The sequence below is a fragment of the Somniosus microcephalus genome, chromosome 24 (genome assembly GCF_052327205.1).
Source record: "Somniosus microcephalus isolate GS21.2 chromosome 24, FLI_Smic_1.0, whole genome shotgun sequence".
Taxonomy (NCBI): domain Eukaryota; kingdom Metazoa; phylum Chordata; class Chondrichthyes; order Squaliformes; family Somniosidae; genus Somniosus; species Somniosus microcephalus.
Window position 1 is genome coordinate 12,429,189 of NC_141010.1, and position 27,581 is coordinate 12,456,769.

General features: G+C 46.3%; 1 protein-coding gene across 1 annotated transcript in view; it reads left to right on the top strand.

Annotated features, from left to right (window-relative positions):
• scn4ab (sodium channel, voltage-gated, type IV, alpha, b) overlaps positions 1 to 27,581 on the top strand; it is a 232,152-nt gene that overhangs the window by 44,321 nt on the left and 160,250 nt on the right. Inside the window, exon 2 of the mRNA XM_085966222.1 lies at positions 23,256 to 23,571. Coding sequence (XP_085822348.1) covers positions 23,311 to 23,571 — 261 coding nt within the window. The 5' untranslated portion in view covers positions 23,256 to 23,310. The remainder of the gene's footprint in view (positions 1 to 23,255; positions 23,572 to 27,581) is intronic.

A 27,581-nucleotide genomic window follows, 5' to 3' on the forward strand; every position in this document is an offset into this window, starting at 1 on the left:
ACAGGAAGCTAGTGACTACTAACTAGACCTCCATGTTTTGTTACAAGTCGATTAAAGCCTTGCTTTATGTACAACCAAGTGCGTAGTGAGTCTTTATTACGTCAAGGAGCAGATATAAAAGCAAGTGTAGGGGCTGGGAAATGGGGGAGGGGATTGATGTGCTATCAATTACTCATAAAAGACTGAGAGTTAGAAGAGTAACTAAAGGCTTTTATTAACAACAGAATGGAGGTCTGCCTCGAGTGGTCGACCGGTCCAGGATACAAAGGCTGGGGAGCAGTCACCTTTATACTAGGACCTGTGGGAGAAGTCAGCCGAGGCATGTCCAGGCATGTACACAGTGGAATACAAACAGGACAAACAGGAATACAAACAGTGGTTTACCACATTCACCCCTTGTTTAAAATTGAGTCCGGCGGGGTGAAGTGTATTAAAAGTTAGTGTATTGGTGGTCCTCAGGGCGGATGGGGAGCTGGTGGTACGCTGATTTCAGGTCAATGGTCGAGAAGACGCGGTACTGCGCGATCTGGTTGACCATATCAGCTATACGGGGGAGTGGGTAGGCGTCCAGCAGGGTGTAGCGATTTATTGTCTGGCTGTAGTCGATGACCAGGCGCTTCTTCTCGCTGGTCTTAACGACCACAACCTGGGCTCGCCAGGGGCTGGTGCTGCCCTCAATAATCCCTTCTTTCAGGAGCCGCTCCACTTCGGTTTTAATGAAAACCCTGTCCCCGGCACTGTATCGCCTGCTCTTTGTGGCGATGGGCTTACAGTCGGGGGTGAGGTTAGCAAACAGTGGTGGGGGGGTGACTCTGAGTGTGGAGAGGTTGCACCTGGTGCGCGGCGGGCAATTTGGAAGCTGCTGGCTGCGGACTGTGAGTGGGGGTAGGGGTCCACCGTACGCCATCGTAACACTTTTAAGGTGGCACTGAAAATCTAACCCCAGCAGGACGGCAGCGCAGAGGTCAGGCAGGACCAGAAGTTTAAAATGATCGTACACGGTCCCGTCTACTACGAGTGTCACCACGCAGTAGCCGCCGATGTCCGCCGACTGGGACTCGGAGGCCATAGAAATCCGCTGTTGCGCAGGCAGGACTGGGAGAGAGCAACGCCGCACCGTGTCGGGGTGGATGAAGCTCTCCGTGCTCCCAGAGTCAAAAAGGCAGATTGTATCGTGACCATTTACCTTAATGTCCATTGTGGAACTGGCCAGTTGGTGCGGTCTCGCTTGGTCCAGTGTAACGGATGCCAGCGTAGGGGTCGGTGTGTCGCTGCGGGTATCAGATGAGGCGGTGTCGGGGGCCTGCTGCGTCCCGGCTGTCATCCAAGATGGCGGCGTCCATGATCCCCATGTGGCTGGAGGCGTCCAAAATGGCTGCTGTACCGGTGATTCGCACACGGCCGGGGAGGTCCAAAATGGCGGCCCGCATGGCCCACACGCGGCGCTGCTGGGGTTCGGGGTGGCTTTGGCCCTGCAGACGCTAGCGTAGTGTCCCTTCTTCCCGCAGCCCGAGCAGATCGCGTTTTTCGCCGGGCAGCGCGCTCTGGGGTGTTTTGCCTGGCCACAGAAGTAGCATTTCTGGCCTTGGGGCACTGCTGTCTGGCCTTGGGACACTGCTGCGGTAGTTGGGCCGTTGTTGGGGTGTGGCTGGGGTGGCACGGCGCTATGAGGCGGTCCTACCGTGTCCCAGGCTGTCATTCCCCGCGGCGTCCACGGTGCAGAGGAGTAGGCATCCATGCCCTGGTAGGCTGCATCCAACGATAGTGCGAGTTCAGAGGCCTTGTTGAGGTCGAGGTTACTCTGCTCCAACAGTCGCTGTCGTGTGTAATTGGATCTGTGGCCCGCTACAAAAGCGTCCCGGATAAGTTCCTCTGTGTACACGGCGGCCTTTACATCCTTACAACCACAGGCCCGGCCAAGCACAGACAGTGCCTGAAGGTATTCCACGGTCGATTCCCCAGGTTGTTGTTTACGACTCCCCAGGAGGTGCCTGGCGTACACTTCATTCACTGGGCGCGTGTACTGGTCCTTGAGGAGCTTGATAGCATCCGCGTACGAGGTCGCGTCTTGGATGACCGAGTACACTCGGTGGTTCACTTTGGAGGTCAGGACATCCAGTTTGTCCTCGTCCGATTTGATTGCTTCGGAGGCGGTCAGGAATTTTTCGAAACACTTAAGCCAGTGAGTAAACTTGGTGGATGAGTCCGCCTCCCGATGATCTAAGTCCAGGCATGCTGGTGTGAGGATCTTCTCCATTATAAAAATGTTGTTAATAAAATTGATGCGCTATCAATTACTCATAAAAGACTGAGAGTTAGAAGAGTAACTAAAGGCTTTTATTAACAACAGAATGGAGGTCTGCCTCGAGTGGTCGACCGGTCCAGGATACAAAGGCTGGGGAGCAGTCACCTTTATACTAGGACCTGTGGGAGGAGTCAGCCGAGGCATGTCCAGGCATGTACACAGTGGAATACAAACAGGACAAACAGGAATACAAACAGTGGTTTACCACAGGGATGAAAGAACAAAAAGGAAGGTCTGTGATACGATGGAAGGCAGGAGAAGTAAAGAGGCATTAAGAGATATTCAAGGCAAGAGGAGGTGGTAATGGGACAGGTTAAGAAACAAAGGATGGCTCTAGATGAAGTGTGAATTGCACTGGCAGAATGAAGGACAGCTGCCATGTGGGAGGGAAGAGAAAAAAAGCACAAACAAAAAGTGTGGATAAAAAATATAAATATGATAGGGGCTGAGGTTATGATCTGAAATTGTTGAACTCTATGTTGAGTCCAGAGGGCTGTAAAGTGCCTAATCGAAAGATGAGGTGCTGTTCCTCGAGAGATGGGAGAGTTCAGGTACTGGGGGATGCACCTCAATAGGGTGAATGGCCCTTTCTTATTTTTTTGCTTTTCTTCTGTTCTTTACCCAGACTAAGCGATTGTCTTTAAGCTAAACTCTAAATTGTAATGCTTGTCAATTCAATGTATTCAATGCATAATAACCTCTTCTGAACTATCTTTGCAGGGAAGCCTTGACCTTATGAGAGAGCAAAATACTTCCAAGATTAGAAATATTGAGGGATTTTTGTCCCATTTTTAAGTTGGTTCATTTCCACCCATTAGATCTCTCTGAAGCATATGGCATTCCATTGCCAACAGGGAGAGAAGTGATCAAAAACTCCACATATAATCTGTGGATGGGGTAGTGACCATAATAGGGTAGATTATATAGTCTATCGAAGCAGTTTGTTTGATGGACTGACTGGCTGTTTTTCTGCTGTCTTATCTTCATAAATCAACATGTTCCTTGCACGCTGCCAATATCACCGTGTAACCAGCTGCTGGGAAATGTATGAGAGCAATCCAAGGGACATGGGAGAGAAGACTAGAGAACGTACGAGAGGAGCCACAAAGCGGGGTGGGAGTGCGTGAGAGGAGACTGGAGAGGGAAGCGCATGAGGGGAGACTGGAGAGGGAAGCACATGAGAGGAGATTGGAGAGGGAAGCGCATGAGAGGAGACTGGAGAGGGGGAGTGGATGCGAGAGTTAAGACTGGGGGGGGTGCATGTGAGGAGACTGGGGGGGAGTGGGTGCATGAGAGGAGACTGGGGGTGGGGGTGTGGATGTGAGAGAGGAGACTGGGGGGGAGTGGGTGCGTGAGAGGAGCCTGGAGAGTGGGGTGAGCAAGAGGTGCCTGGGGGAGGGTGTGCGAGAGAGGACCCTGGAGGGGGTGTGCGAGAGGAGTCTGGAGGGGGGATTGCGTGAGGAGTCTGGAAGGGGGGAAAGTGTGAGAGAACTCTAGGGGGGTGGGGATAGCGAGAGGAATCTGGAGGAGGTGTGAGTGAGAGGAGCTTAGGAATTTGCGTGAGAGTTCAGGGGAAGTGCGAGATCGGTCCCCGGTGAATTCCTCTTTAATTGATCTTTCTCCTTTACCCTCCATGTGGGAACGCAGTGGGAGCGCCACGTCGAGGGTTTTAAGGTCCTGGGGAAAAAAATGAGTTTGAGTCTGAGATGGCATGATGTGTTTTGATTTCAACACGGTGAAAACGTAGGAGGAGGAAGAATGTGCACGCGCTGTTCAAGAGGAACAAGAGTGGGAAGTTCAGAGGAACAATGTACAGTAGTATTAACCATATAAAATAGAGAACGGCAAAGATTGTGTTGGAAAGAGAGAGAGTGGAGACTGGAGGCAGAGGATATAATTCACATCAGTCTGCAGAATGTATGAGACATTTGCATCATTCCTGGCTCCAAGTATCTGGAGGATCATACCTTGGAATAACACACGAGAGAACATTTACCAGAAGAGCACAAATATCACAGATTTTTAGCTTTAACAGTTTACATAACCTGAATCAGCTAAACTAGTGGGAGTGTGCTATAAAGTGACGTGCGAAAGAGGTCACGTGATTTGATATACCTCTGGCATGATGACCGATATCTGGCAAAGAGCAGATGCAGCTGCAGAAGTTACCACAACATTATCTCATAATAATACTTATTATGATACGATTTATCCCTCAACCAACACCACTATAAAAGAAACAGCATATCTGGTCATTATCACATTACTGCTTGTGGGTTCTTGCTGTGCGCAAATTGGCTACATTACAACAGTGACCACACTTCATCAGTACATTATTGGCTTTAAAGGGCATTGGGGCGTCCTGAGGTCATAAAAAGCGCAATATAAATGCAAGTCTTTCTTTTCTTTTACTGGATATAGAAGGGTTGATTTTCCACTTCTCCCCCTTGCTCCACACTTCCCCCTTCCTCTATGACTCAGGATCCGCACGGGCACAGTGGGCCTGAAGTTCACTGTGCCGGTGAAGAGCACAGATTACCCAAACTTCCTCCCCCTAGCGCAGGCCCATCCCTGGCAGGACCTCACACTGGGAACAAATGGAGAAAACAGCAGCACAGCTGTCGGCCTCCGCGGCCTGACGCAGTGAAAGAAGGTCTTGCGTTACTATAGCACCTTCCACGACCTCAGGATGTCCCAAAGCGCTTTACAGCCAATGAAGTATTTTTTGAAGTGTAGTCACTGTTGTAATGTAGGAAACACGGCAGCCAATTTGCGCACAGCAAGCTCCCACAAATAGCAATGTGATAATGGCCAGATAAACTGTTTTAGTGATGTTGATTGAAGGATAAATATTGGCCGGGACATTGGGGATAACTCCCCTGCACTTCTATCGAAATAATGCCATGGGATCTTTATGTCCACCTGAGAGAGCAAAGGGGGTCTCAGTTTAATATCTCATTCGAAAGACGGACCCTTCTGACAGTGCAGCTCTCCCTCAGTACAGCACTGAAGTGTCAGCCTAGATTTATTGTGCTCAGCTCTCTGGAGTGGGACTTGAACCCAGGTTTTAGAGTGCGACAGTGCTACCCACTGAGCCACAGCTGACTCCAATAGGTAGTGGTCCTACTTGTCAGCCTCAGAGCCTTCTGGCTACTGCTGGAGCGTACATGCCAGCAGGACCCGAGGGCCAATGATTACGCATGGGGAGCAAAGGACTAAAGAGGGTCCCCCGCAAGTCCCGCTGCCAGCTGTTTGGGCCCCTATCGCAGGCGCAGGCCCACCTGCATTCCGTTGGGATAGCCCAGGAAATCCCGTGAGACCGTAGTGGGGCCAGAAACTTGACATAATGGGTTCTCCAGCCCCTTTTCCTCAGCTTTGCCTGGGAGCTGAGCATTCCCTAGGTGCAGCAAAGAGCGAAATCGCTTCTAGCATTTCAATTAGATGCAATTATTTATCAATTGATCTGCAGTGTTGACACCACGAGGCATTAATACCCTTTTGTGAATATCCATCTACATTGTGGGCCTATCGCAAACTGCAATCGGCATGTGCACCAACATCTGCTGCCAGCCCAAAATGAGCTAAAAATGAAACAAGAGCCACGCATACGAATTGAAACAGTTTATGTTATCAAACCTAACAGATACCAGGAAGTGAGTTCCAGGACGTAACATAACCTTGGGGTCCAGATGACTGCTCTAAATTGTTTCAACTCTGCACTTATAGTTGAGCGTGTTATCTGAATCCCTTACTTAGATTACAAGTTTGTAACTCATCCCTGGGTATCCATTATTCTATATTTAGAATACTACGCTGAATTTCGTGACTCTATGCAACTTAGAAGTGTAGGTCGGATAGGATGGGAATTGCTGCAGACAGCAGTCAAATAAAATAACATTGGGCAAAGTAAATTTAACATTGAAAACAAAGCAAAAATGCTTCATTCAGATAAACGCTTGCACTGATCTGCTAGGCATGTTAGTAAAAGCACACATATTAATGGGGGCGATTTTTTCAATGGGGCCGTGTTGGAGGCGGGACTGATGCTTGTCGGGTTTTAGTCCCGCCTCCATCGATTTTCCCTTGATTGATCTTGTTAAGCCCGCCCAGCGGGTTTAGCAGGCCAATTAAGGGGAAGCCGGTTACACAGAACGTCAGCGTATGACGTTACATCTGTCAAACATTTTTGACAGATGAATTGTCATCGTTTGATAGCTCTGTGAAGCTGTCAAACACTGACATTCTCTGTTGTTTGATGAGTCCTTGTATTCAAGACTCATCAAACCTCTTTTGTGAGCAGAAAGCACATGGCTGTTGCATCGGAGAATGCAGCAGCCATCTGTCATCTCTGCCGGTGAGATGCGAGACTCTCCGCATCCCCAACTGTTGAAGCCTGCAGGAAGAAACAAAGGTAAGTAAACATTTTCTATCACTTTTCACTCACCTCACATTCTTACCTCTCCACACTTGCACCCATCACTTACCTTCATAGCGCACTTTTGCACCCCTCCGACCCCCGCAGACCCACTGCTCGCTTTGATGACCCTGGCGGGGTTTCCCAACGTCGGGAAGCCCGCGCCTCTGTTGGAAAAATGGGGATAATCCTCTTAACTGCCTGTTAACTCCCTGTTAATAGGCAGTTAAGTGGCTGTAATCCCCTTCCCGCCTCCAGGAGACGGGACCCAGCACGGGTCGGCTACCCACCTCCTGGCAAGATGGCACGGAGGCGGGTTGGGGCGGGATAGGTACCCGCCCCCAGATTCTGCCAATTTCCCGGCAGTCCCGCCTCCAAACCTGCCTCCCCAGGGCTGGCAAGATCGCTCCCATAGGGACTGCCCAATATATGTATGTACTATGATGGAGCAATAGAACAAGAAGGAAAGTAGAAATAATTTGCCTTTGTATCATGTGTATATATAACACTATTCTGCCCTTGCAGCGCGTTCCTATGCAAAGCTAGACAGGTAGCTAACAACTTGATATCTTCCCATAAAAATCACAAGGCTTGACTTTTCTTGTAAACTTTACTGAAAGATTCTTATTGTGAAACTGAAATACAATACAGAAATGGAAGCACACATTAGTACACAAGCACATAACTGATATGCATACACAAATTTAGGTAAGCCTGAGCAACACAGTACATTTGGCATGTAACTTACCAAAACACGTGGAAACACAGCTTACTGTGAATATACATTTAGCAAACTGAAAGGCATTCTCTTACTTTCACTTTAAATTAGCCCTGTACATAGTGCATCAAAATACATCTACAAGTTAACCAGCTAGACACAGAGAGCGAGCACTTCATGGCTAGCAGTGCAGGTTTGCTTACAGAGAAAGGTTACAAACTAAACATTTTCTGCAAAATATAGTGTACACTAATCATCTATAACATTCTCAAGTACTTACAGACAAATAGTGTCCAAGGTCGGAGCGTAACAAGAAAATAACTTCCCAGACCATGTGTCGAGCTGCAGGTCTTGTGCTATACAGTAGTTTACTTTACTACACTTTACTGCGCTTTACTGCGCTTTACTGCACTTGCTAGGTACCAAATATCCACTAGGTGGCGGCACACAATGGAAATCGACCCAAATTACTCAAACCCATGAATTAACTTGAAAACTAAAATAAATTCCTAAAGGAAGGCAGCACACTCCCCGCTTGGTACTGTACCACTACAGATACAAAATAAAACCTAAAGAAAATGTCCTTTGGCTGCAAACATACTCAGAATCCTTTCTCTAGGTTTCTTCAGAAAGGAGGACTATGATCTCTGAGACTGGCCTCAGAAACACTTTGACAGTCCCCTCCTTGACAATCTTCACCTCCACCTTGCGGACCCTCTTGTCCCTGCTCGGCAGAGTTTTGACAACCAGTCCCACTGGCCATTCATTTCTGTGTGCTTGGCTGTCTTTCAGCAAGACAACATCTCCCACTTTGACATTTGGCTTGTCTTCTGTCCATTTCCTACGGCTCTGTAGGGTGGACAAATACTCTCCTCTCCATCTCTTCCAAAAAGTGTCTGCAAGACACTGGACTTGCTTCCACTGCTTCCCGTGCAGCTCAGCCATGTTGAAGTTTCTGGAGGGGGCTGAAATAGCACTCATCTTTTGAGTCAGGAGCATCACTGGGGTGAGGACTGCAGGCATGTCTGGGTCGGTGGACACCGGCACCAGGGGTCTTGCATTCATGATCGCCATGACTTCAGCCATGAGAGTGCTCAAGATGTCATGTGTGAGATGATTGGGTCCCGTCCGAAGCAGCATAGTGTCCAGAATACGCCTGGCAACACCGATGAGCCTCTCCCATGAACCACCCATGTGGGATGAATGCGGGGGGTTAAACACCCACGTGCATCCTTTCATTTGGAGGTAGCTTCTTACCGCTGTATCATCCGTGTGGATGTCCAACTCCTTACAGGCACCCACAAAGTTAGTCCCTCTGTCGGAGCGGTGAAGTTTGGCTGGACCACGGATTGAGAAAAACCTCCTCAGGGCATTGATGGTTAGGAAAGCTTTGTCGTCCATGGATAGTGCTGGCTTGTCATCATCCTTGGACCTTTCAAACACTGAGCATCCTAGGCTGTCTGTGCTCACAGTGAGGCCTGCCTCTTCCTCACAGGCAGAGGAGGTTGACCTATGATGCTGCGTCATGCCATCGTAGTCTTCCTTTACCTGGACCCTGTTTGGGCATGGGCTGAGACAGGATGTGCGACCGTTGTGCAACACGTTTGCTTTATAGACGTTGACATCCGTTGGGTTGTGGACTGTTCCCAGGCAAACTCCACCCACGAGGACCCATCCCAGGTCAAGCCGCTGCGCATAAGGAGCATTGTGGGGCCCGTTGATTTGCTCACGCACCTTGTGCACCCTTAAGATGTCTCTTCCCAAGAGCAGGAGGATTGGAGCGTCCGGGTCCACAGCTGGAATCTTGTTGGCAACTGGCTGTGGGTGGGGCTGATGGCGTGCGACCTCTGGGGAGGGAATTTCCGTCCTATCATCTGGCATCATGTCACACTCAATTAAGGTGGGGAGGGAAAGCTGTAGTTTCCCATCCATGGACTCGATCATGAAGTTGCCAACTCTCCTACCCGTAGTCTCTGTTGTCCCTGAACAGGTTTTTAGCGTGTACGGAGCTGCGCTGGCCTTGACTTCAAAGAGATTGAAGAATTCTGTCTTCGCTAGAGACTTGTTACTTTGCTCATCAAGCACTGCGTACATCTTGATTGCCTTCTCCTTTCTCCCTGCAGGATATGTTTTAAGCAAGCAGATTTTGGAGCATGAGCGTGGGCTGCTTACATTTCCACAAACCTCTGTACACTTGGAGGTGACTGAAGAAGATGCGCTTTCGCTTTGCTGCCCGCTATCCTCTTTGTCAACCGCAGCACTCTCGGTGGTCGAAGGAGGAGGACCTGGATACAGGGCTGCGATGTGTTTTTCACTGTTGCACTCGAAGCACTTGATTGTCGCCTTGCAGTCTTTTGCCATGTGCATAGTCGACCCACAACACCTGAAGCAGATGCGATTCTCTTTCAGGTATGATTTGCGCTCATCAATAGGCTTGCCTCTAAAGCTTCGACACTTTTTGAGTGGGTGGGGCTTCTTGTGTATTGGACACTGATGATCTGGGTCATCCACTTTATTCCCAGCAGAACTGGATTGGTTGACTGAGGGTTCGGCTGGAACATCTGTTTTGTGCACGCTCACAGAGGCTTTGTTGCTGTACTTTGTGGGTTTCTCTGTTCTCGAAGGAGCGTAACTGCTGGAGGTGGAGAAAGTGAAACTTGGATCATTCCTCACCTTTGCCTGTTGTTGGACGAACCTGGAGAAGAGAGAGAAGGGGGGAAATGCCACTCCGTAGTCCTCCTTGTACTTGGATCCCTTAGCTATCCATTTCTCTTGAAGGTTGTAGGGGAGCTTTTCCACTATTGGGTTTACCCCACGAGCTGTATCCAAATACGAGAGGCCTGTCAGGTAACCTTCTCCCTTAGCACACTCCAGTTCGAGGAGAATGTCACCCAGTTCTCGAAGCTCGACATTATCTTTGTTGGTTAGCTTCGGAAAGTCCTCAATCTACTTAAGCCGTGCGTGTTCAATGACTTCTGGTGTCCCATAACAGTCTTCGAGACGTTGCCAAACCAGGTTGAGGCCTGCTGTGGGATTGCGGACGTGCGCTGAGTGAATTCTCCTCGCCTGTTCTGACGACTCAGCTCTGAGCTACTTTGTCATCAAATCTAGTTCTTCTCTGGCTGACAGATTCAAGTCCTTGGTGGTACTCAGGAAGGACGCTTTCCATGACCAATAATTTTCAGGACGGTCATCAAATTCTAGAAGACCTGAACTTAACAATTCTCGGCGGATGAGGTACCTAGCGAGGTCTTGTGCACCTTGTGGCTCGGGTGAGAACTGCTTGGCTGGATTGGCCGAGTGCTGTGGAAGTCTCTGCAGGTAAGTCTTACTTGTTTCTTCTCTTTTAAGCTCAGTGTCTCCGAAAACAGGCTGTTTGTTACTGTGGTGAGTAGCTGGTTCTGCGTCGAGATACCTGGATGTTTCCTTGAAGAACAATTTGGAGTGTTGTTGGACATACTCACTTGTACGTTGCACTGGACTGAGGGGCTGATCTGGAACATATGGTTCATGGCTGTGCTCCCCGCCTTCGTTCTCCTCACCTTCTTCATAAGCTGCAGCTTCAGCTTCAGCGGCAGCGGCAGCTCTCTGGCTTTGGAGAATGTGGAGACTGGCGTCGAGGTCAGCTCTCTGCTTCATCACACTAGCGTCGCGGTCGGCTCTCTGCTTCATCACACTAGCTTCGTTTTCAGCGAAGGACAATTGAGCCTGGGCAGCTTTTGCCTTGGCATGTGCTTTGGCGACTGCAGAAGCTGTCGATGACAACGGTCTGCTGGACTGCCGAGATGATCTAGAGGATGCTTTAGAGGACTGTGACTTGGCATCATTTGCTCGAAGAGTCTCATGCTTCTCGGTTGGCTGGTCGACATCCTCTATGATATATTGTCTTCCTGAGCGTAGTCTCATGGTAGCTGAGTGGTATCCTCTTGTGCTTGAGCCCACTGTGCTGTTGTCTTTTCACTATTCTGCCCTTGCAGCGCGTTCCTATGCAAAGCTAGACAGGTAGCTAACAACTTGATATCTTCCCATAAAAATCACAAGGCTTGACTTTTCTTGTAAACTTTACTGAAAGATTCTTATTGTGAAACTGAAATACAATACAGAAATGGAAGCACACATTAGTACACAAGCACATAACTGATATGCATACACAAATTTAGGTACGCCTGAGCAACACAGTACATCTGGCATGTAACTTACCAAAACACGTGGAAACACAGCTTACTGTGAATATACATTTAGCAAACTGAAAGGCATTCTCTTACATTCACTTTAAATTAGCCCTGTACATAGTGCATCAAAATACAGCTACAAGTTAACCAGCTAGACACAGAGAGCGAGCACTTCACGGCTAGCGGTGCAGGTTTGCTTACAGAGAAAGGTTACAAACTAAACATTTTCTGCAAAATATAGTGTACACTAATCATCTATAACATTCTCAAGTACTTACAGACAAATAGTGTCCAAGGCCGGAGCATAACAAGAAAATAACTTCCCAGACCATGTGTCGAGCTGCAGGTCTTGTGCTATACAGTAATTTACTTTACTGCACTTTACTGCACTTTACTGCGCTTTACTGCACTTGCTAGGTACCAAATATCCACTAGGTGGCGGCACACAATGGAAATCGACCCAAATTACTCAAACCCCTGAATTAACTTGAAAACTAACATAAATTCCTAAAGGAAGACAGCACAAACACAGCAGCCAATTTGCACACAGTAAGGCCCCACAATCAGCAAATGCAATGAATAGTCAACTAATCTTTCTTATTTTAGGTGTTGTTGGTTAGTGGAAGAATGTTGGCCAGGATACTGGGGGAGCCCTCTGATCATCATCCCATGAGATCTTTCACTTCCACTTGAACAGGCAGGTGTCTCATCCTCAGTAATGCCAGCTTAAATTATGAGATAAATTCACTAATGCCGTGCTCCCTGTGAGGAACTACATGTCAGTGTATCAGCTCTATCCCTTTGAACATGGATCCCCACTGTCAGTACCAGGTCGGTGAATTTATCCCAATGCATTCCAATCAAGGCTTGAACCCACAAGCTTCTGACTTAGGGGTAAGGGTGCCACCAACTGAATCAAGCTGACCAGTACTGAAGGGATGTGGTTCAATGAATTAAATGGCCTCCTCACTTACCAAATTTTTTGCATGTGGTGGCCGTGGCTCAGTGGGTAGCACCCTTGTCTTCTGGGTCAGAAGGTTGTGGGTTCAAGTCCCACTCCAGAGACTTGAGCACAAAAATCTTGGCTGATGCTCCAGTGTAGTACTGAGGGAGTGCTGCAGTGTCGGAGGTGCTGTCTTTTGGATGAGACGTTAAAACTGAGGCCTTCATCTGCTCTCTCAGGTGGACATAAAAGATCCCGTGGAACTATTTTGAAGAAGAGGGAGTTATCCCCAATGCCCTAGCCAATATTTATCCTTCAATCAACATCACTAAAACAGTTTAACTGGTCATTATCACATTGCTGTTTGTGGGAGCTTGCTGTGTGCAAATTGGCTGCTGTGTTTCCTGCATTACAACAGTGACTCTACTTCATTGGCTGGAAAGTGCTTTTGGACGTCCGGTCGTCGTGAAAGGCGCTACATAAATGCAGGTCTTTCTATTTTCTTTCTTTTTGTATTCTCTTGTACCTAGTCCATATAGGAAACCTTGGCATTCCCAATGGCCAAGACCTTAACCTCTTTGCATTAAGGTGACCAAAGAGCATTAAGCAAAGAAAAGATTAACGCCTTCAATTTCCGCAGGGGTTCTTCTGATTGCCCGCCATAACTTCAGCCGAAGATCGGCAGAAACCTGGGGACAAGCGGCGAAATGGCCGTTTCTCTGCGGTTTCCACCGATCTTCCACCAAGGTTACTGTGGATGTTTGGGAGAATCTCTGTGGAAATTCTGCCCCTAGCAATTTTATTATAAATCCAAACGGAGCCACTCGAATTACAATGTTTCCAAATCTCAAGAGCACTAATTAACAGGCACAAAAATAATCAAACTTTAGCCGCTGTCCTGAATACTTCTTCTAATCCACACATTTACAAGGCCTCCCTGCACCTGAGGTCTGTATCTAAGTGTTGGATTTGACCAATCAGAATAAGAATGGAAATGAAGTTAAACACTTTGGTCTAAAGTTTCAATACTTGTGTTTAAATTTTCAAGCAATTATGAACATATTTGGCGGAAGCTGAATTAAATCAATTGGATTTACAGTTCAGTTAAACATTGATGTGCGCCTATTCCCAGTGCTATGGCAGAGGTCGTGCTCACAGTTCGGCTGTGAAATAAAGCTGCTCAGCCTTGGATTTAGTTACGTTGGTCGCACCCTCGCCTCTGAGCCAGAAGGTTGTGGGTTTTAGACCCACTCCAGAGACTCGAGCACAAAAATCTAATCTGACGCTTCAGTGCAGTACTGAGGGAATGCTACACTGTCGGAGGTGGCGTCTTTTGGATGAAATGTTAAACCGAGGCCCCGTCTGCTCTCTCTGGTGCACATGAAAGATCCTGTGGCGCTATTTTGAAGAAGAGCAGGAGAGTTCTCCCTGGTGTCTTGGGCAATATTTATCCTTCAACCAACATCGCTAAAACAGATTATCTGGTCATTAGCACATTGCTGTTTGTGGAACTTGCTGTGTGCAAATTGGCTGCCGCGTTTCCTACAGTACAACAGTGACTACACTTCAAAAGTACTTCATTGGCTGTAAAGAGCTTTGGGATGTCCTGAGGTCATGAAAGGTGCTATATTAATGCAAGTCTTTCTTTCTTTTTGATTTGTTGTGTTGCAACTCTAATTTCTGTGGACAATGTTTTGATGTTGCGTCTGCTTCTAAGATAGGGTTGTCCAACATTTTGGACCATTGGGCCAGATCCACGTGTCACAACCAGTGAATGAGCTGCATAAATTGCACAAAAACGAAGGCCCCGTCAACAAAGATATCCATTCCCAATTCACAAAACTGAAAGCCCTCCTTCATGTGGGGCCCCCATACTCTAAAAGTCCAAGCCTCCCATACACAAAGAATCTGTACCTCATTGACCTTCCTGGTCTCGAATGGCCTAGCTGTCCTTTGCTCTGTGTCCATACCCACCAACTGGCTCATGGTTCATCAGATTTATCCAACAAGCAGCTAAGCCATACAGGCCAGATAGTTCCCAGCTTTGATCTCTAGTCCTTCCTGAGTTAGCAGATCCCAGTCTAGATAATGGTAAGGGTGATCGAGTTGGCCTGTACCTTAGAGAGAGGAAATTCAGCCAAGGCTCTTGATCCTGATTCCTGATTGCGAGTATGTTTGTGTCTCGCCTCGTTGCAGCTGCCGGGAATCCCGAGGCCCAGGAACCCCGGCCGGCCACAGTTAAACTCACACGGCAGGTTAAATCCAAGACTTACAGCCTCATTATAATATTTAAAGTGCCAATCCACCTCCTGGGAGCAGGTTGGCTGCCCGCCCCCCCACCCCCCCATCCCGCCTCCATTAAAACCAGAAGGTTGGAGGACGGGTTGATGTCGGGATTCAGGTTTTTAACACTTTAACCTCCCACCCGTCCACAACCCACCCGTTGTTTGGGGTTAATATTCCCCCCGAATGTCTGAAGCCAAGTCCTTTGTATCAGCAGCTACATTTCATTCAAGTTGTAGCTTGTTTACTTGTAGGCTGAATGGCCTACTCCTGTTCCTATGTTCCTACAGTTGGGATAATTATTCTCTGTAATAATGGAAAACAGAATGTTTTTGAAGCTAAAAAATGCATGAGAGGGAATCTCTGAAGATGAATACATGTAAAGAATGGTCACGGACTGTAATAAAACGATGCATTAAATCAAAGCCATGTCTGCTTGTTCTGGTGGATGTTACAGATCCTATGGAGAAGAAGAGGAGGGCGTTCTCCCAATGTCCTGCCTAACATCCCTCCCTCAACCAACACCACTGAAAACAGAATAATTGATCATTCATCTCATTTGCTGTTTTGGGGATCTGCTTGTGTACAAATTGCTGACCACATTTGCCTACAAAATAACCATCACTGCACTTCAAAAATAATTGATTGGCTGTGAAATGGTCTGGGGTGTGAAAGGCGCTATCTAAATGAAGGTTCTTCCTTTCTTGTTGCTTACAATGTAAATTTTAACAGGCTAAAGCTCTGATTGTGAGGTTCAAAATGTAATTAAGTTTATACACGTGCAATGAGTACAATGGTGCAGTGGGCTGGTGCACCCAACATGCTCTACCTCGGAGTAGTGGAATGCAGGCTGCTCCCTTGATCTAAGCCACTATGAGGACATGCTGATTGGCAGTGAGGCACCAATTGACAGGGAGGGAGGAGGGATAATTGGAGGTAGGGCCATCATCGGGCCATCTTTTATGTTCTTTTGAGTGGCCAGCTCAAGAGGAGCAGTGGCAGAGGCCTGAAACCAGTTCACCTGCCTGCCCTTTAACTTAGACACAAGGCGGGGGTGGAGGGGGTGGGGGGCAAAAGGCTTGAGGAAAACACAAAACGAAAAAAAAGGAGGGTGGGAATGTAAACATCCTGAATTTTAAAAAAAAACCTAAATATTGATCAGTGTTGCCAACCTCCATTCAGTTGAAGATTTCATTCACAAAAGAGGCTTGGGGCTTAAAATTGCTCAGTTTCCACTCTGCCACTGGAAATGTGATAGGGTGGGGATAGTGACTGCTGTCTGTGAAGGTATATTGACCTGTCCCAAATCCTGAGGACAGCGTCACTTCAGTAGTGGGGCGTGAGGTTCGCGCCTGTAGAGGTGCCCATTCCGAGTGCCTGGCAGAAAATCAGACTGTCACCCTAGAGTGGGGGAAGCCAGAGGCCCTTATCAAGCTGAAGACGACATAACGAAGATTTTTACTTTTCTCTGAAGAGAAACGAGTATGCAGTGGGTGGTAATCGATCTCCTCTTGGATCCATTACCTCAGCTCTGCAGGTTCTCAAGGGCCTTTGTAAGGTCCTGCATGAAAGTCACACCTTCCCTCAACAGTCTGGGAATTCCCTTCGACATGCCCCCAAACTGCTGCCGGAGTGCTGAGGGACGGGGGCTCACCTGTACCCCCATCAGAATTTCAGACGGAGGACAAGTGGGGCAGAATCCTACTGGATTCATTCCCCTACACCCGGCATGGACGATCTGCCCAGTTTGCACCCTCCCCCACCCCAGGAATTTTGAGCCCTTGAGTCTTCCACCTGAACGTTTGAGTTAGAGTAGGTCCCATAATTATCACATCAGCACAATCAAATAATACACAATAGAAACAAAACACAAAACATTCATACTCATCAAGGATGTTCCCATTGAGCACTTCTACTCTTTAACTCCTTTAAGATATACCGAGTTTTTTAAAATTTGTTTTATGGGATGTGGGCATCGCTGGCAAGGCCAGCATTTATTGCCCATCCCTAATTGCCCTTGAGAAGGTGGTGGTGAGCCACCTTCTTGAACCACTGCAGTCCGTGTGGTGAAGGTACTCCCACAGTGCTGTTAGGGAGGGAGTTCCAGGATTTTGACCCAGCAACGATGAAGGATCGGCGATATACATCTAAGTCAGGATGGTATGTGACTTGAAGGGAAACTTGGAGGTGGTGGTGTTCTCATGCACCTGCTGCCCTTGTCCATCCAGGTGGAAGAGGTCGTGGGTTTGGAAGGTGCTGCTGAAGAAGCCTTGGCGAGTTGCTGCAGTGCATCTTGTAGATGGTACACACTGCAGCCACAGTATGCCGGTGGTGGAGGGAGTGAATGTTTAAGGTGGTGGATGGGGTGCCAATCAAGTGGGCTGCTTTGTCCTGGATGGTGTCGAGCTTCTTGAGTGTTATTGGAGCTGCACTCATCCAGGCAAGTGGAGAGTATTCCATCACACTCCTGACTCGTGCCTTGTAGATGGTGGAAAGGCTTTGGTGAGTCAGGAGGTGAGACACTCGCCGCAGAATACCTAGCCTCTGACCTGCTCTTGTTGCCACAGTATTTATGTGATTGGTCCAGGTAAGTTTCTGGTCAATGGTGACTCCCAGGATGTTGATGGTGGGGGGATTCGGCGATGGTAATACCGTTGAATGTCAAGGGGCTTGTTGCAGATAGTCATTGCCTGGCACTTCTGTTGCGCAAATGTTACCTGCCACTTATCAGCCCTAGCCTGAATGTCGTCCAGGTCTTGTTGCTTGCGGGCATGGGCTGTTTTATTCATGTGCAACAACATCCTTCGGACAACAGCGCAGGCTGTGAAATACCCCCTCTGTAGTTTCAGTTGGTAGCCCTCTGGCCTCTTAGTTATAAGGTTATAGGTTGAAGCCCCACTACAGACATGAGCGCATAATTTAAGCTGATGCTTCAGTGCAGTACTAAGAGAGTGCTGTATTGCCAGTGATGACGTTTTACAGATGCGATGTTAAACCAAAGCCCTGTCTGCCTGTTGAGGTGAAGGTAAATGATCGTGTGGCACTTTTTGAGGAACAACAGGACATTTCTCCCAGTGTTCTGGCCAACATTCCTCCCTCGACCAACACAACTTAAAATAGATTATCTGGCAACATTTATCTGCTGCCTGTGGGACATTGTTGTGTGTTAGTCAATCAGTTATAAAGTGCTTTGGGACAACCTGATGGTACAATGAGATACAATGGGCAGGATTTTCATTGGATGTGGAGGTGGGATTGGAGGCGTGTGGGGGGTTAAAATCCCGAAATCGGGGGGCACGAACCCATCCCGCCTCCATGCCAGTTTCAAAGGAGGCGGATACCCAACCTGTGCTGGGAGCCGCCTCCCCGTGGCGGGAAGGGGATTAGTGCCAATTAACTGCCTGTTAACAGGTAGTTAACAGGCAGTTTTTAGCCTAATCCCTATTTTCATTCTTGAAGTGTGGGATTCCCGATGTTTCCAAACCACGCCAAGTTAGCAAGGCGGGCCGTCGGGATGAAGGGCTTGGAGGGGTCGAGATGTCCGGTGTTCAGGTGAGTGATGGGTGCATGAGTGCAGAGGTAAGTGTGTTTGGTGTGTTTAAAGTGTTTAAAGAAGTTTTACTTACCTTTACAGCCTTCCTTCCTTCAGGTCTCAGGAGTCCCTCATCTCACCGGCACAGAAAGCAGAATGGCCGCGAGCTGTCAAAAATTGCACCATTCAGCTTTCTGTTCCGGAGAGATCTCTAAATCATCCTGAGAGGAAGGAATTAACTTAGAGTACAGATTGTCAGTGTTTGACAGCTTCAAACAGCTGTCAAACGCTGATATTTCATCTGTCAAAAGGTCTTGACAGATGAAATATCAATCTGTGACATCACCTGTTGCCGGGTGGCCCTTAATTGGCCTGTTGAGCCCGCTGGGCGGGTTCAACAAGGTCAATAAAGTCAAAATCGCGTGGGTTGGCTACAACTCGATGGAGGCAGGACTACAACCCCGAAAGTTGTAGTCCCGCCTCCTACCCGCCTCCTCAATGAAAATCCAGCCCTATATAAATGCAAGTTCTTTCTCTACAGCCCTAGCAACAGTTACGTGTCTAAATTACACACAGTTGAAATCGTGACATGTGATGTTACCCACAAACACATTAATGCGTTGGTGTAAAATTCCTCTGTCTGCTATTTCAATGAAGTAATTCAAACTTATTTTAACTGTCTTAACATCTTCACTAAACTGGTGGACAAAGTCATTTCTTGCAAATGGGCCAACATGTTCATTGACTCAACTAAAAAGGTGGGTTTCACTGATGCCAGGGAGACAGCAGAACCCTCAGTGGCTATGCTGCTATGAGGAGATGCTGAATGTAGCCAACTGGCACTATAACCACTGTTGGTGGCAGTGTGTGTCATAATCTCTGGCTTCCAGTAGGCTAAGTGGCCTGGGTTGCCAGTGTAATTTTGCACTTACTGGGCTGTAGGCCCTTCCTAAGACATTTGAGAAGGTAAGGGAGCCAGAACAGTGTGCTGGTGAATATTTATCCCACAACCAACATCACTAAAACAGATTATCTGGTCATTATCACATTGCTGTTTGTGGGAGCTTGCTGTGTGCAAATTGGCTGCCACGTTTCCTACATTACAACAGTGACTACACTTCAAAAAAAGTACTTAAATGGCTGTAAAGTGCTTTGGGACGTCCTGAGGTTGTGAAAGGCCCCATAAAATGTTTTTTTTTTCTTCTAACACAGTCATAAACTGTGACATAAACACAGCGGTGAACATGCAAGCTTGTATGTGTACAGTTTTTCTGTTCTGCAGCTGCATAAATGAGGCAGGTTCCCTATTGCCGGTATCATTGAGCAATATTACAGAATTGCTTCTTAAAACACTTCGCCAATATAAATACGCCATTAAATAGATCCCTAGTACAACTTGAGAAGTGTCAGCCTTGGCTCAGTGGTCACACTCTTGCCTCTAATCCAGAGGCTATGGGCTTAAGCCTCTCTCGAGAGACTTGAGCGTGTAATCTAGGCTGATGCTTCAGTGTGGTACTGAAGGAATATTGTGCTATTTTTCAGATGAGATGTTATGCCAAAGACCTGTCTGCCTTCTCAGGTAGATGTAAAAGATCTCATAGTGCTTTTCAACAAAGAGGTGTCCTGGCCAATATTTATTCTTCAACCAACATCACTAAAACGGATTGTCTGACCTTTTATCCTATTGCTCTTTGTGGGACCTAACTGTGTGCAAATTGGCTGCTGCATTTCCCGACATTACAACAGTGACTACACTTCAAAAAATACTTCAGTGACTGAAGCACTGTGGGACGCCTGAGGTCGTGAAAGGTGTTACAAAATGGAAACTCTTTCCTTCTTACCAGAGTTGATTGGCTGCCATTTTGAAAATCTCCAAAAGATGGATAAAACCTTAAAGTGTGTGTCTTTGTTAAAAGTATTTGGCAAACTTCTTTTCATTAGCTTACAAACATGTAACGTAATAACTTAAATCCTTTGGACCACATCGATCATTACCTCACTTGTGTATGACAATACCAAAAATGATGTATAATTCTTCTAGTTCTCCACCCCTTTCAAATGATTTTCAGAATTCTTTTCCTTTTTACTTCATGAGTGAGTCATGGGACTAGTTTGAATATTTAGACCCCTGGCTCCAGATGAAGACAATCTTCCGTTACTATGCTGGCAGCTGTTAAATTCACCATTAATTTTATAGAAGTGAATACCATTTTCACACACTCAGAGACAAATGTACTGCCATCATCATAAGATGAATCCACTACAGTAACCAGAGATAGACAATTTCTAGTCACACTGTTATCACAACCCATCAGAGAAGTAGGTGCTGTCACTACATCACAAGATAGAAACAGATAAGGAAGGTCTTTCATCGTATCTTAGTTCATTCATCCAGCAAGACCCTTTAAAATCCCTCCCCCCCCCCCGCACGCCCCAATATTTCCATGCCTTTGCCTTCCGCTATCATAGAAACATAGAAACATAGAAGATAGGAGCAGGATTAGACCATTCCGCCCCTCGAGCCTGCTCCGCCATTCAATGTGATCATGGCTGATCATCCAAATTCAGTACCCTGTCCCTGCTTTCTCCCCATACCCCTTGATCCCTTTAGCCTTAAGAAATATATCCAACTCCTTCTTGAATATATTTAATGAATTGGCCTCTACTGCCTTCTGTGGTAGAGAATTCCACAGGTTCACCACTCTCTGGGTGAAGAAATTCCTCCTCATTTCTGTCCTAAATGGCTTACCCCTTATCCTTAGACTGTGACCCCTGGTTCTGGACTCCCCGACCATTGGGAACATCCTTCCTGCATCCAAAAGATGGATAAAACCTTAAAGCGTGTGTCTTTGTTAAAAGTATTTGGCAAACTTCTTTTCATTAGCTTATCCTGTGTAAAGAACTAGTTTGAAACTGTACCCCGTTGTCCTTGCTGTCACAGATTAGTTTGAAGTAGTGTTTCAGACTTCCGTTTTCCATACTGTTTGCTACTTTATGTACTACACAAGGTCACCCTCTCAGTCACCTCCTTTTCAAGGGTGAAGAGCCAAGTTTCTCCAGATCATCCAACAGCTTAGGATGAAGAAGAGTCTTTGGTGAATTTGATCCAGATTCCCAACCCTACTGCCTTCTTATCAAGTTGTAAAACCCACCTGAAGCAGCAGTAAAACCTCAGTATAACATGTCTTACAAAGAACAGTATCATGGCTGCACTCCCAGCCCATCAGGTAACACTCATGAAATAGTTGCTTTCTGTATATAGGCATATAGGATCACTAGATAAATTTAAGTTACAACTATAATTTTAACTGCATCTCTAACTAAAAAAGGGACACCACTCAGCCAGCATTGAGATGGACGAACTCCGAGCCATTATAGAAAGAAAGAACTTGCATTTATTCCGTGCTTTTCACAACCTCAGGACATCATAAAGCTTTACAGCCAATGAAGTACTTTTGGAGTGTAGTCACTGTTGTAATGTAGGGAATCGTAGCAGCCAATTTGTGCACAGCAAGACCCCACAAACAGCAATAAGACAATTACAAAGTATTATAATGGCCAGATAACCTTTTGTAGTAAATGCTGGTTGAGAGGTAAGTACTGACAAGGACACCGGGGAGGACTCCCCTTGCTCTTCTTTCAATAGTGCCATGGGATATTTTACGTCACCCTGAGAGGGCCTGGGTTTAACGTCTCATCCAAAAAGGTGGCACCTCCAACAGTGCAGCGCTCCCTCAGCGCTGCACTGGGAGTGTCAGCCTAGGTTATGTGCTCGAGTCTCTGGGGTAGGACTTGAACCCACCTTCTGACGTGTGGGTGAGAGTGCTACCCACTGAGCCATGGTTGACATAGTGGTAGTCTTCCAGAATGTAGATATGTCACTTTGCATCCATATCACATTAAAGCTGAGATATTTCTGCTGATATTTCTTCACTGCTTTTAATTTTTTTAACTGCTTTAAATGTAAACTTCCCAGTGACAGTCTAGAGACACTCCTCACATACAATACTGACACAAGGGGTAGACCAGTATTTTAGTACGTTCCTGAATGCATCACTTGGGTAATATTCCCATAAGAAAAATATCATATCTAATAGGATTAAATGCATATTCTCTAACAATACATATAAAATCTAAAGCTGTTAATGACTGATCGGGAGATATTAATCAATAGTGAACACCTTCAAAGTGAATCAAGTTGATCCCTTATGATTACATAAAATAAACTGATATATTAATCATTATTAATCTGTTTTACATTTATTTGAGGTAGATATTTTGGTTTGTCCATTTAACAGCAGTGACTACATTTCAGATGTATATTGGTTATGAAGTGGCCCTCATTACCATCTGCAAGGGGCTGAACGCCTGTTTAAAGTGGCCATCCCTAAAGCCATTATGGCATTGGGCATATTTCAGGCACTCTTGTGACTATGTCCTGCGAAATTGTCCATTTTTGCCCATTTTCCATTTGGAAAAACAAGATGACCAATTTCTATCCCTGAACGTCTCATGTCTTTTAAACCTAGCCATTAAAAAAAAACATGTAAAATAAAGAAAAAAATGTACTATTCCTCACAGCAAACCCACACATTATTATAATATTTTGGGATAGTTATTGTAGTTTATTCCATGTGGGTCTGATTCCTTAGGTGTTGGTTGTGGATGTTGTATTGTACAGCGTGCTTTACATAGCTGAGCTTGATGATGTTGGATTAATGAGTTTGCTATAATCGCTGAATGTTTATTAAATTGATTGCTCGGAATGTTGCAGTGATTATATATTATTGTTGAATAATGTTGATTAATGTTTTCCATATGCACAATTTATGCTTTGCAAGTTTCTGATTTTCTTTTGACATATTATGTTGTTCATTATGAAACACAGCTGTTTTTGCTGAGGAGATTGACAGACACAAGTTGAAGGGCTACAGAATGAGAAGATGGCGTGTTTGCTCAAACATCCGGGGCCTGACAGTTTACGCCGATTCACCAGAGAGTCTTTGGCTGAAATTGAGAAAAGAATTGCTGAGGAAAAAGCTGAAAAGACAACTAAACCTGTCGTAGAAGGTGAAGATGTGCAAAGCCGTCCCAAAAGTGACCTTGAGGTTGGCAAACCCCTGCCATTTATTTATGGAGATCTTCCTCCAGAATTAGTCGGGCAGCCTCTGGAGGAACTAGACCCCTTCTACAGCTCAAAGAGAGTAAGTCCCAGAAAGATTCATTACTTCTACAATAATCTCAACCTTTGAAAGAGAAAAGGATATGGAGAGGGTCTATCATAAAGAGCAATCGGATATAATATTATCTCATAAGTGGAGTAACCTGATAATTCAGGAGTAATCAGACAAGGGGCTGCATTTTTTGCTTTTAGAAACAGATTGTGTGATAATCTTGCTATTTTTTGTTTTTTTAAAAGAAGAAATAAAATGCCAATTAGCTCTGTTTTCTGCCAGGTGAGCTTGTTTCATCGAATCTTATTAATCTAACAGCAGAAGTCGCCAATAATGTTTATTTTGCTCCTCTCAAATGTCTTAACAAACACTTAACCAGTCCAATAATGGCCAGTGAGATTAACCCAGCTCTGGAGAGGGAGAAACAGTACAAAATTAAGCCGAGCAGTGAATTGATACAACCCTATTCCTGGACATGGCCTATTCTGGATTTTGAAAGATTGGTTTGTAAATCGATGTCAAAGGACTAGAAATTCCAGAGGTTAGTGCCTCCCATTAATGACTGGCGAGGCTGCTAATGGGGCGCTAAAGGGTTAGCGCCCGGGCGCGGCGAATGCAGTGACGTCCGCGAACTTCAGTGCCGGTTTAGCGCTGGCGCTAACTCTTAGCGCCTAGGCCTCTAGTGCCTCGCAGATCGTGACGTCATAAAGTGCGCAGTGCCCTGTTATCGCAATGGATGGAAAATTGACTCTCGCCCCCGGGTTTATTGCCTCGCGCTGATAACGGCAGCAAGAGGAGGCGTTGTGAACTCGGCCGGCCGCTTCGGGAGCGGTAATTAAAGGGAATGCTTTTCAGCTAGCGCAACCTGTATTACTTGCACCAGTCTGGTGCCTGCGCAAAGTTTTTAATCTTCCATTGGTGCGAGATGTCCAAGCCCTTCACTTTGTGAGAGTGTTTGTAGCTGTAATGGCAGTCGTCCAGGTCGCCTTGCAAAACAGACCTGACGACAACTAGCTTGTGCAGCATCATTGGCCCTTCCCTGTAAGTGAGGGAAGCAGCCTCTGTGATGAAAGAGTGCCATTACCAACACGCTGGAAATTGTTCAGTGCTCTGCCGCCACCGCCCCGCTCTCGCACTTTAGCGCCCTAAGAGAAATGGTTAGCACTTGATTTAGCGCTCCATTTCCCTCTTGGACTGAATTTCACGGGAGGCGAGGATGATTAGTGCTTGGCGCTAATTTTTCAACTTTTAAACTGGGCTATACCGAATTTCTCCCCCAAAGTACTTGCTTTCATGTCTATAATCAACCTTGAAGTTTGAAATCAGGAACAAAAACAAAACTTCAATTCAAGTTTCAAGAATTGTACGCACTATCTGCTTGTGTAGCTTCCATTGAAAATATATTTAAATTAATTACTTGGTACCTCTCGCCTTCTAGATGCTTTAAGTGATTTATTTCAGTAATAACCCACAAGATTTTCAATTTCTCATTTTTCCAAGAGAGAGACTGAAGTATGCAGCGGAGCAGGACATTGGTGCTCACCTGTTTAAAGTGCTGGTGACGTTAATGCTGTAAACAATTTAAAAGTCACGGAAATAGTTGTTATGGTGGGTGGGTGTTTAGTGTTTGGTTGATGCTGTGCTTGCGCCTACTTTCACCTCTGTGACATCGCCCTTCTCCATCCCTGCCTCAGCTCATCCGCTACTGAAAGCCTGCTCCATGCCTTGCTTACCTCTGGACTCGACTACTCCAACGCACACTTGGCCGGCCGAACAGAGAGGTTACGGGAGAAAAACTCTGCTGCTCATATCCTAACGCGCACTGAGTCCCGTTCACCCATCACCTCTCTGCTCGCTGACCTACATTGGCTCCCGGTCCAGCTAAACCTCACTTTTAAAAAAATGTTTGTCTTTGTTTTCCAATCCCTCCATGCCCATGCCCCTCCCTATCTCTGTAACCTCCTCCGGTCCTACAACCCTCCGAGATCTCTGCGCTCCTGCAATTCTGGGCTCTTGTGCATCCCTGATTTTCTTCACTCCACCATTGGTGGCCGTGCCTTCAGCTGCCTAGACACAAAGCTCTGGAATTCCCTCCCCTAAATCTCTCCACCTCTCCGTCTCTCTCGCTCCTCCTCTAAGACGCTCTATAGAAACTACCTCCACCTGTCCTAATATCTCCTTCTGTGGCTTGGTGTCAAATTTTGTTTGATAATTGCTCCTGTGAGGCGCCTTGGGACGTTTTATTATGTTAAAAGTGCTCTATAAATACAAGTTGTTACTGTTGTGGTCTCAGGCATGCCTTTTCCACAATGCCATCACTGAACAAGTACTACAGCAACCAAAGAAAATCCACATTCCACCATTGAATTTACTCCAGCACATTGGAATTCCTACTTGGTTACTGTGAAAAACTGACTCATTCTTCTCTGAAAATTCAGCAACAATGCTAGATCAATTATTAATTTTAAATCTGAGATTGATAGATTTTTTTTAACCAAAGCTATTAAGGGATATGGGGCAAAGGCGGGTATATGGAGTTAGGTCACAGGTCAACCATGATCTCATCGAATGGCGGAACAGGCTCGAGGGACTAAATGGCCTCCTCCTGTTCCTATGTTCCTACTTACCAGGTTGAAAAGCCCAAGTTTCTGCAATCTTTGCTCATAACTCAGACCTTTGACTTTAGGGGACTTATTTTCACTTTCTGCAGGGGCAGAAAACTGGCGATAGTGTGTCTGATGCCCGTTATACACCACGCCCGATTGTCCTTTGACATCAATGGAAAGGAAACTCAAGCGGGTTGTATTACGGGCGGCCAATCCCCTAGCGCCAGTTTTCCGACCCCTGAAATTGACCCCCCCCCTTTGGGATCAGCTTTGTGGCTCTTTTCTGCGCTGTCTCCCTCACTTGAACATACGAATTAGGAGCAGGAATTGGCCACTCGACCCCTCAAGCCTGCTCCGCCATTCAATAAGATCAAGGCTGATCTGATTACTCCACATTCCCGCCTACCCCCGATAACCTTTCACCCCCTTGCTTATCAAGAATCTATCTACTTCCGCCTTAAAAATATTCAAAGACTCTGCTTCCACTGCCCTCGGAGGAAGAGAGTTCCAAAGACTCACGACCCTCAGAGAGAAAAGATTTCTCCTCATCTCTGTCTTAAATGGGTGACCCCTTATTTTTAAACAGTGACCCCTAGTTCTAGATTCTCCCACAAGAGGAAACATCCTCTCCACATCCACCCTCTCAAGATCCCTCAAGATCTTAAATGTTTCAATCAAGTCACCTCTTACTCTTCTAAACTCCAGCGGATACAAGCCTAGCCTGTCCAACCTTTCCTCATAAGACAACCCGCCCATTCCAGATATTAGTTTCGTAAACTTTCTCTGAACTGCTTCCAACGCATTTACATCCTTCCTTAAATAAGGAGACCAATACTGTACACAGTACTTCAGATGTGGTCTCACCAATGCCCTGTATAACTGAAGCATAATCTCCCTACTTTTGTACTCAATTCCCCTCGCAATAAACAATAACATTCTATTAGCTTTCCTAATTACTTGCTGTACCTGCATACTAACCTTTTGTGATTCATGTACTGGGACACCCAGATCCCTCTGCATCTCAGAGCTCTGCAATCTCTCACCATTTAGATAATATGCTTCATTTTTATTCTTCCTGCCAAAATGGACAATTTCACATTTTCAAACATTATACTCCATTTGCCAGATCTTTGCCCACCCACTTAACCTCTCTGTATCCCTTTGTAGCCTCCTTATGTCCTCTTTACAATTTACTTTCCTACCTATCTTTGGGTCATCAGCAAATTTAGCAACCATACCTTCGGTCCCTGCATCCAAGTCATTTATGTAAATTGTAAAAAGTCTTCCTTGTGTCTCAGCGACTGGACACGGTACTCCAGCTTCAGCCTGACCAGAGCGCTTCAGTGCTGATCATGAGCTCCTCTGACTTTTACTCTATTGTTTTGGGTATGCCGTTCAACATTCTGTTGATTTTGTTGGTTGCTATGCTGCCTT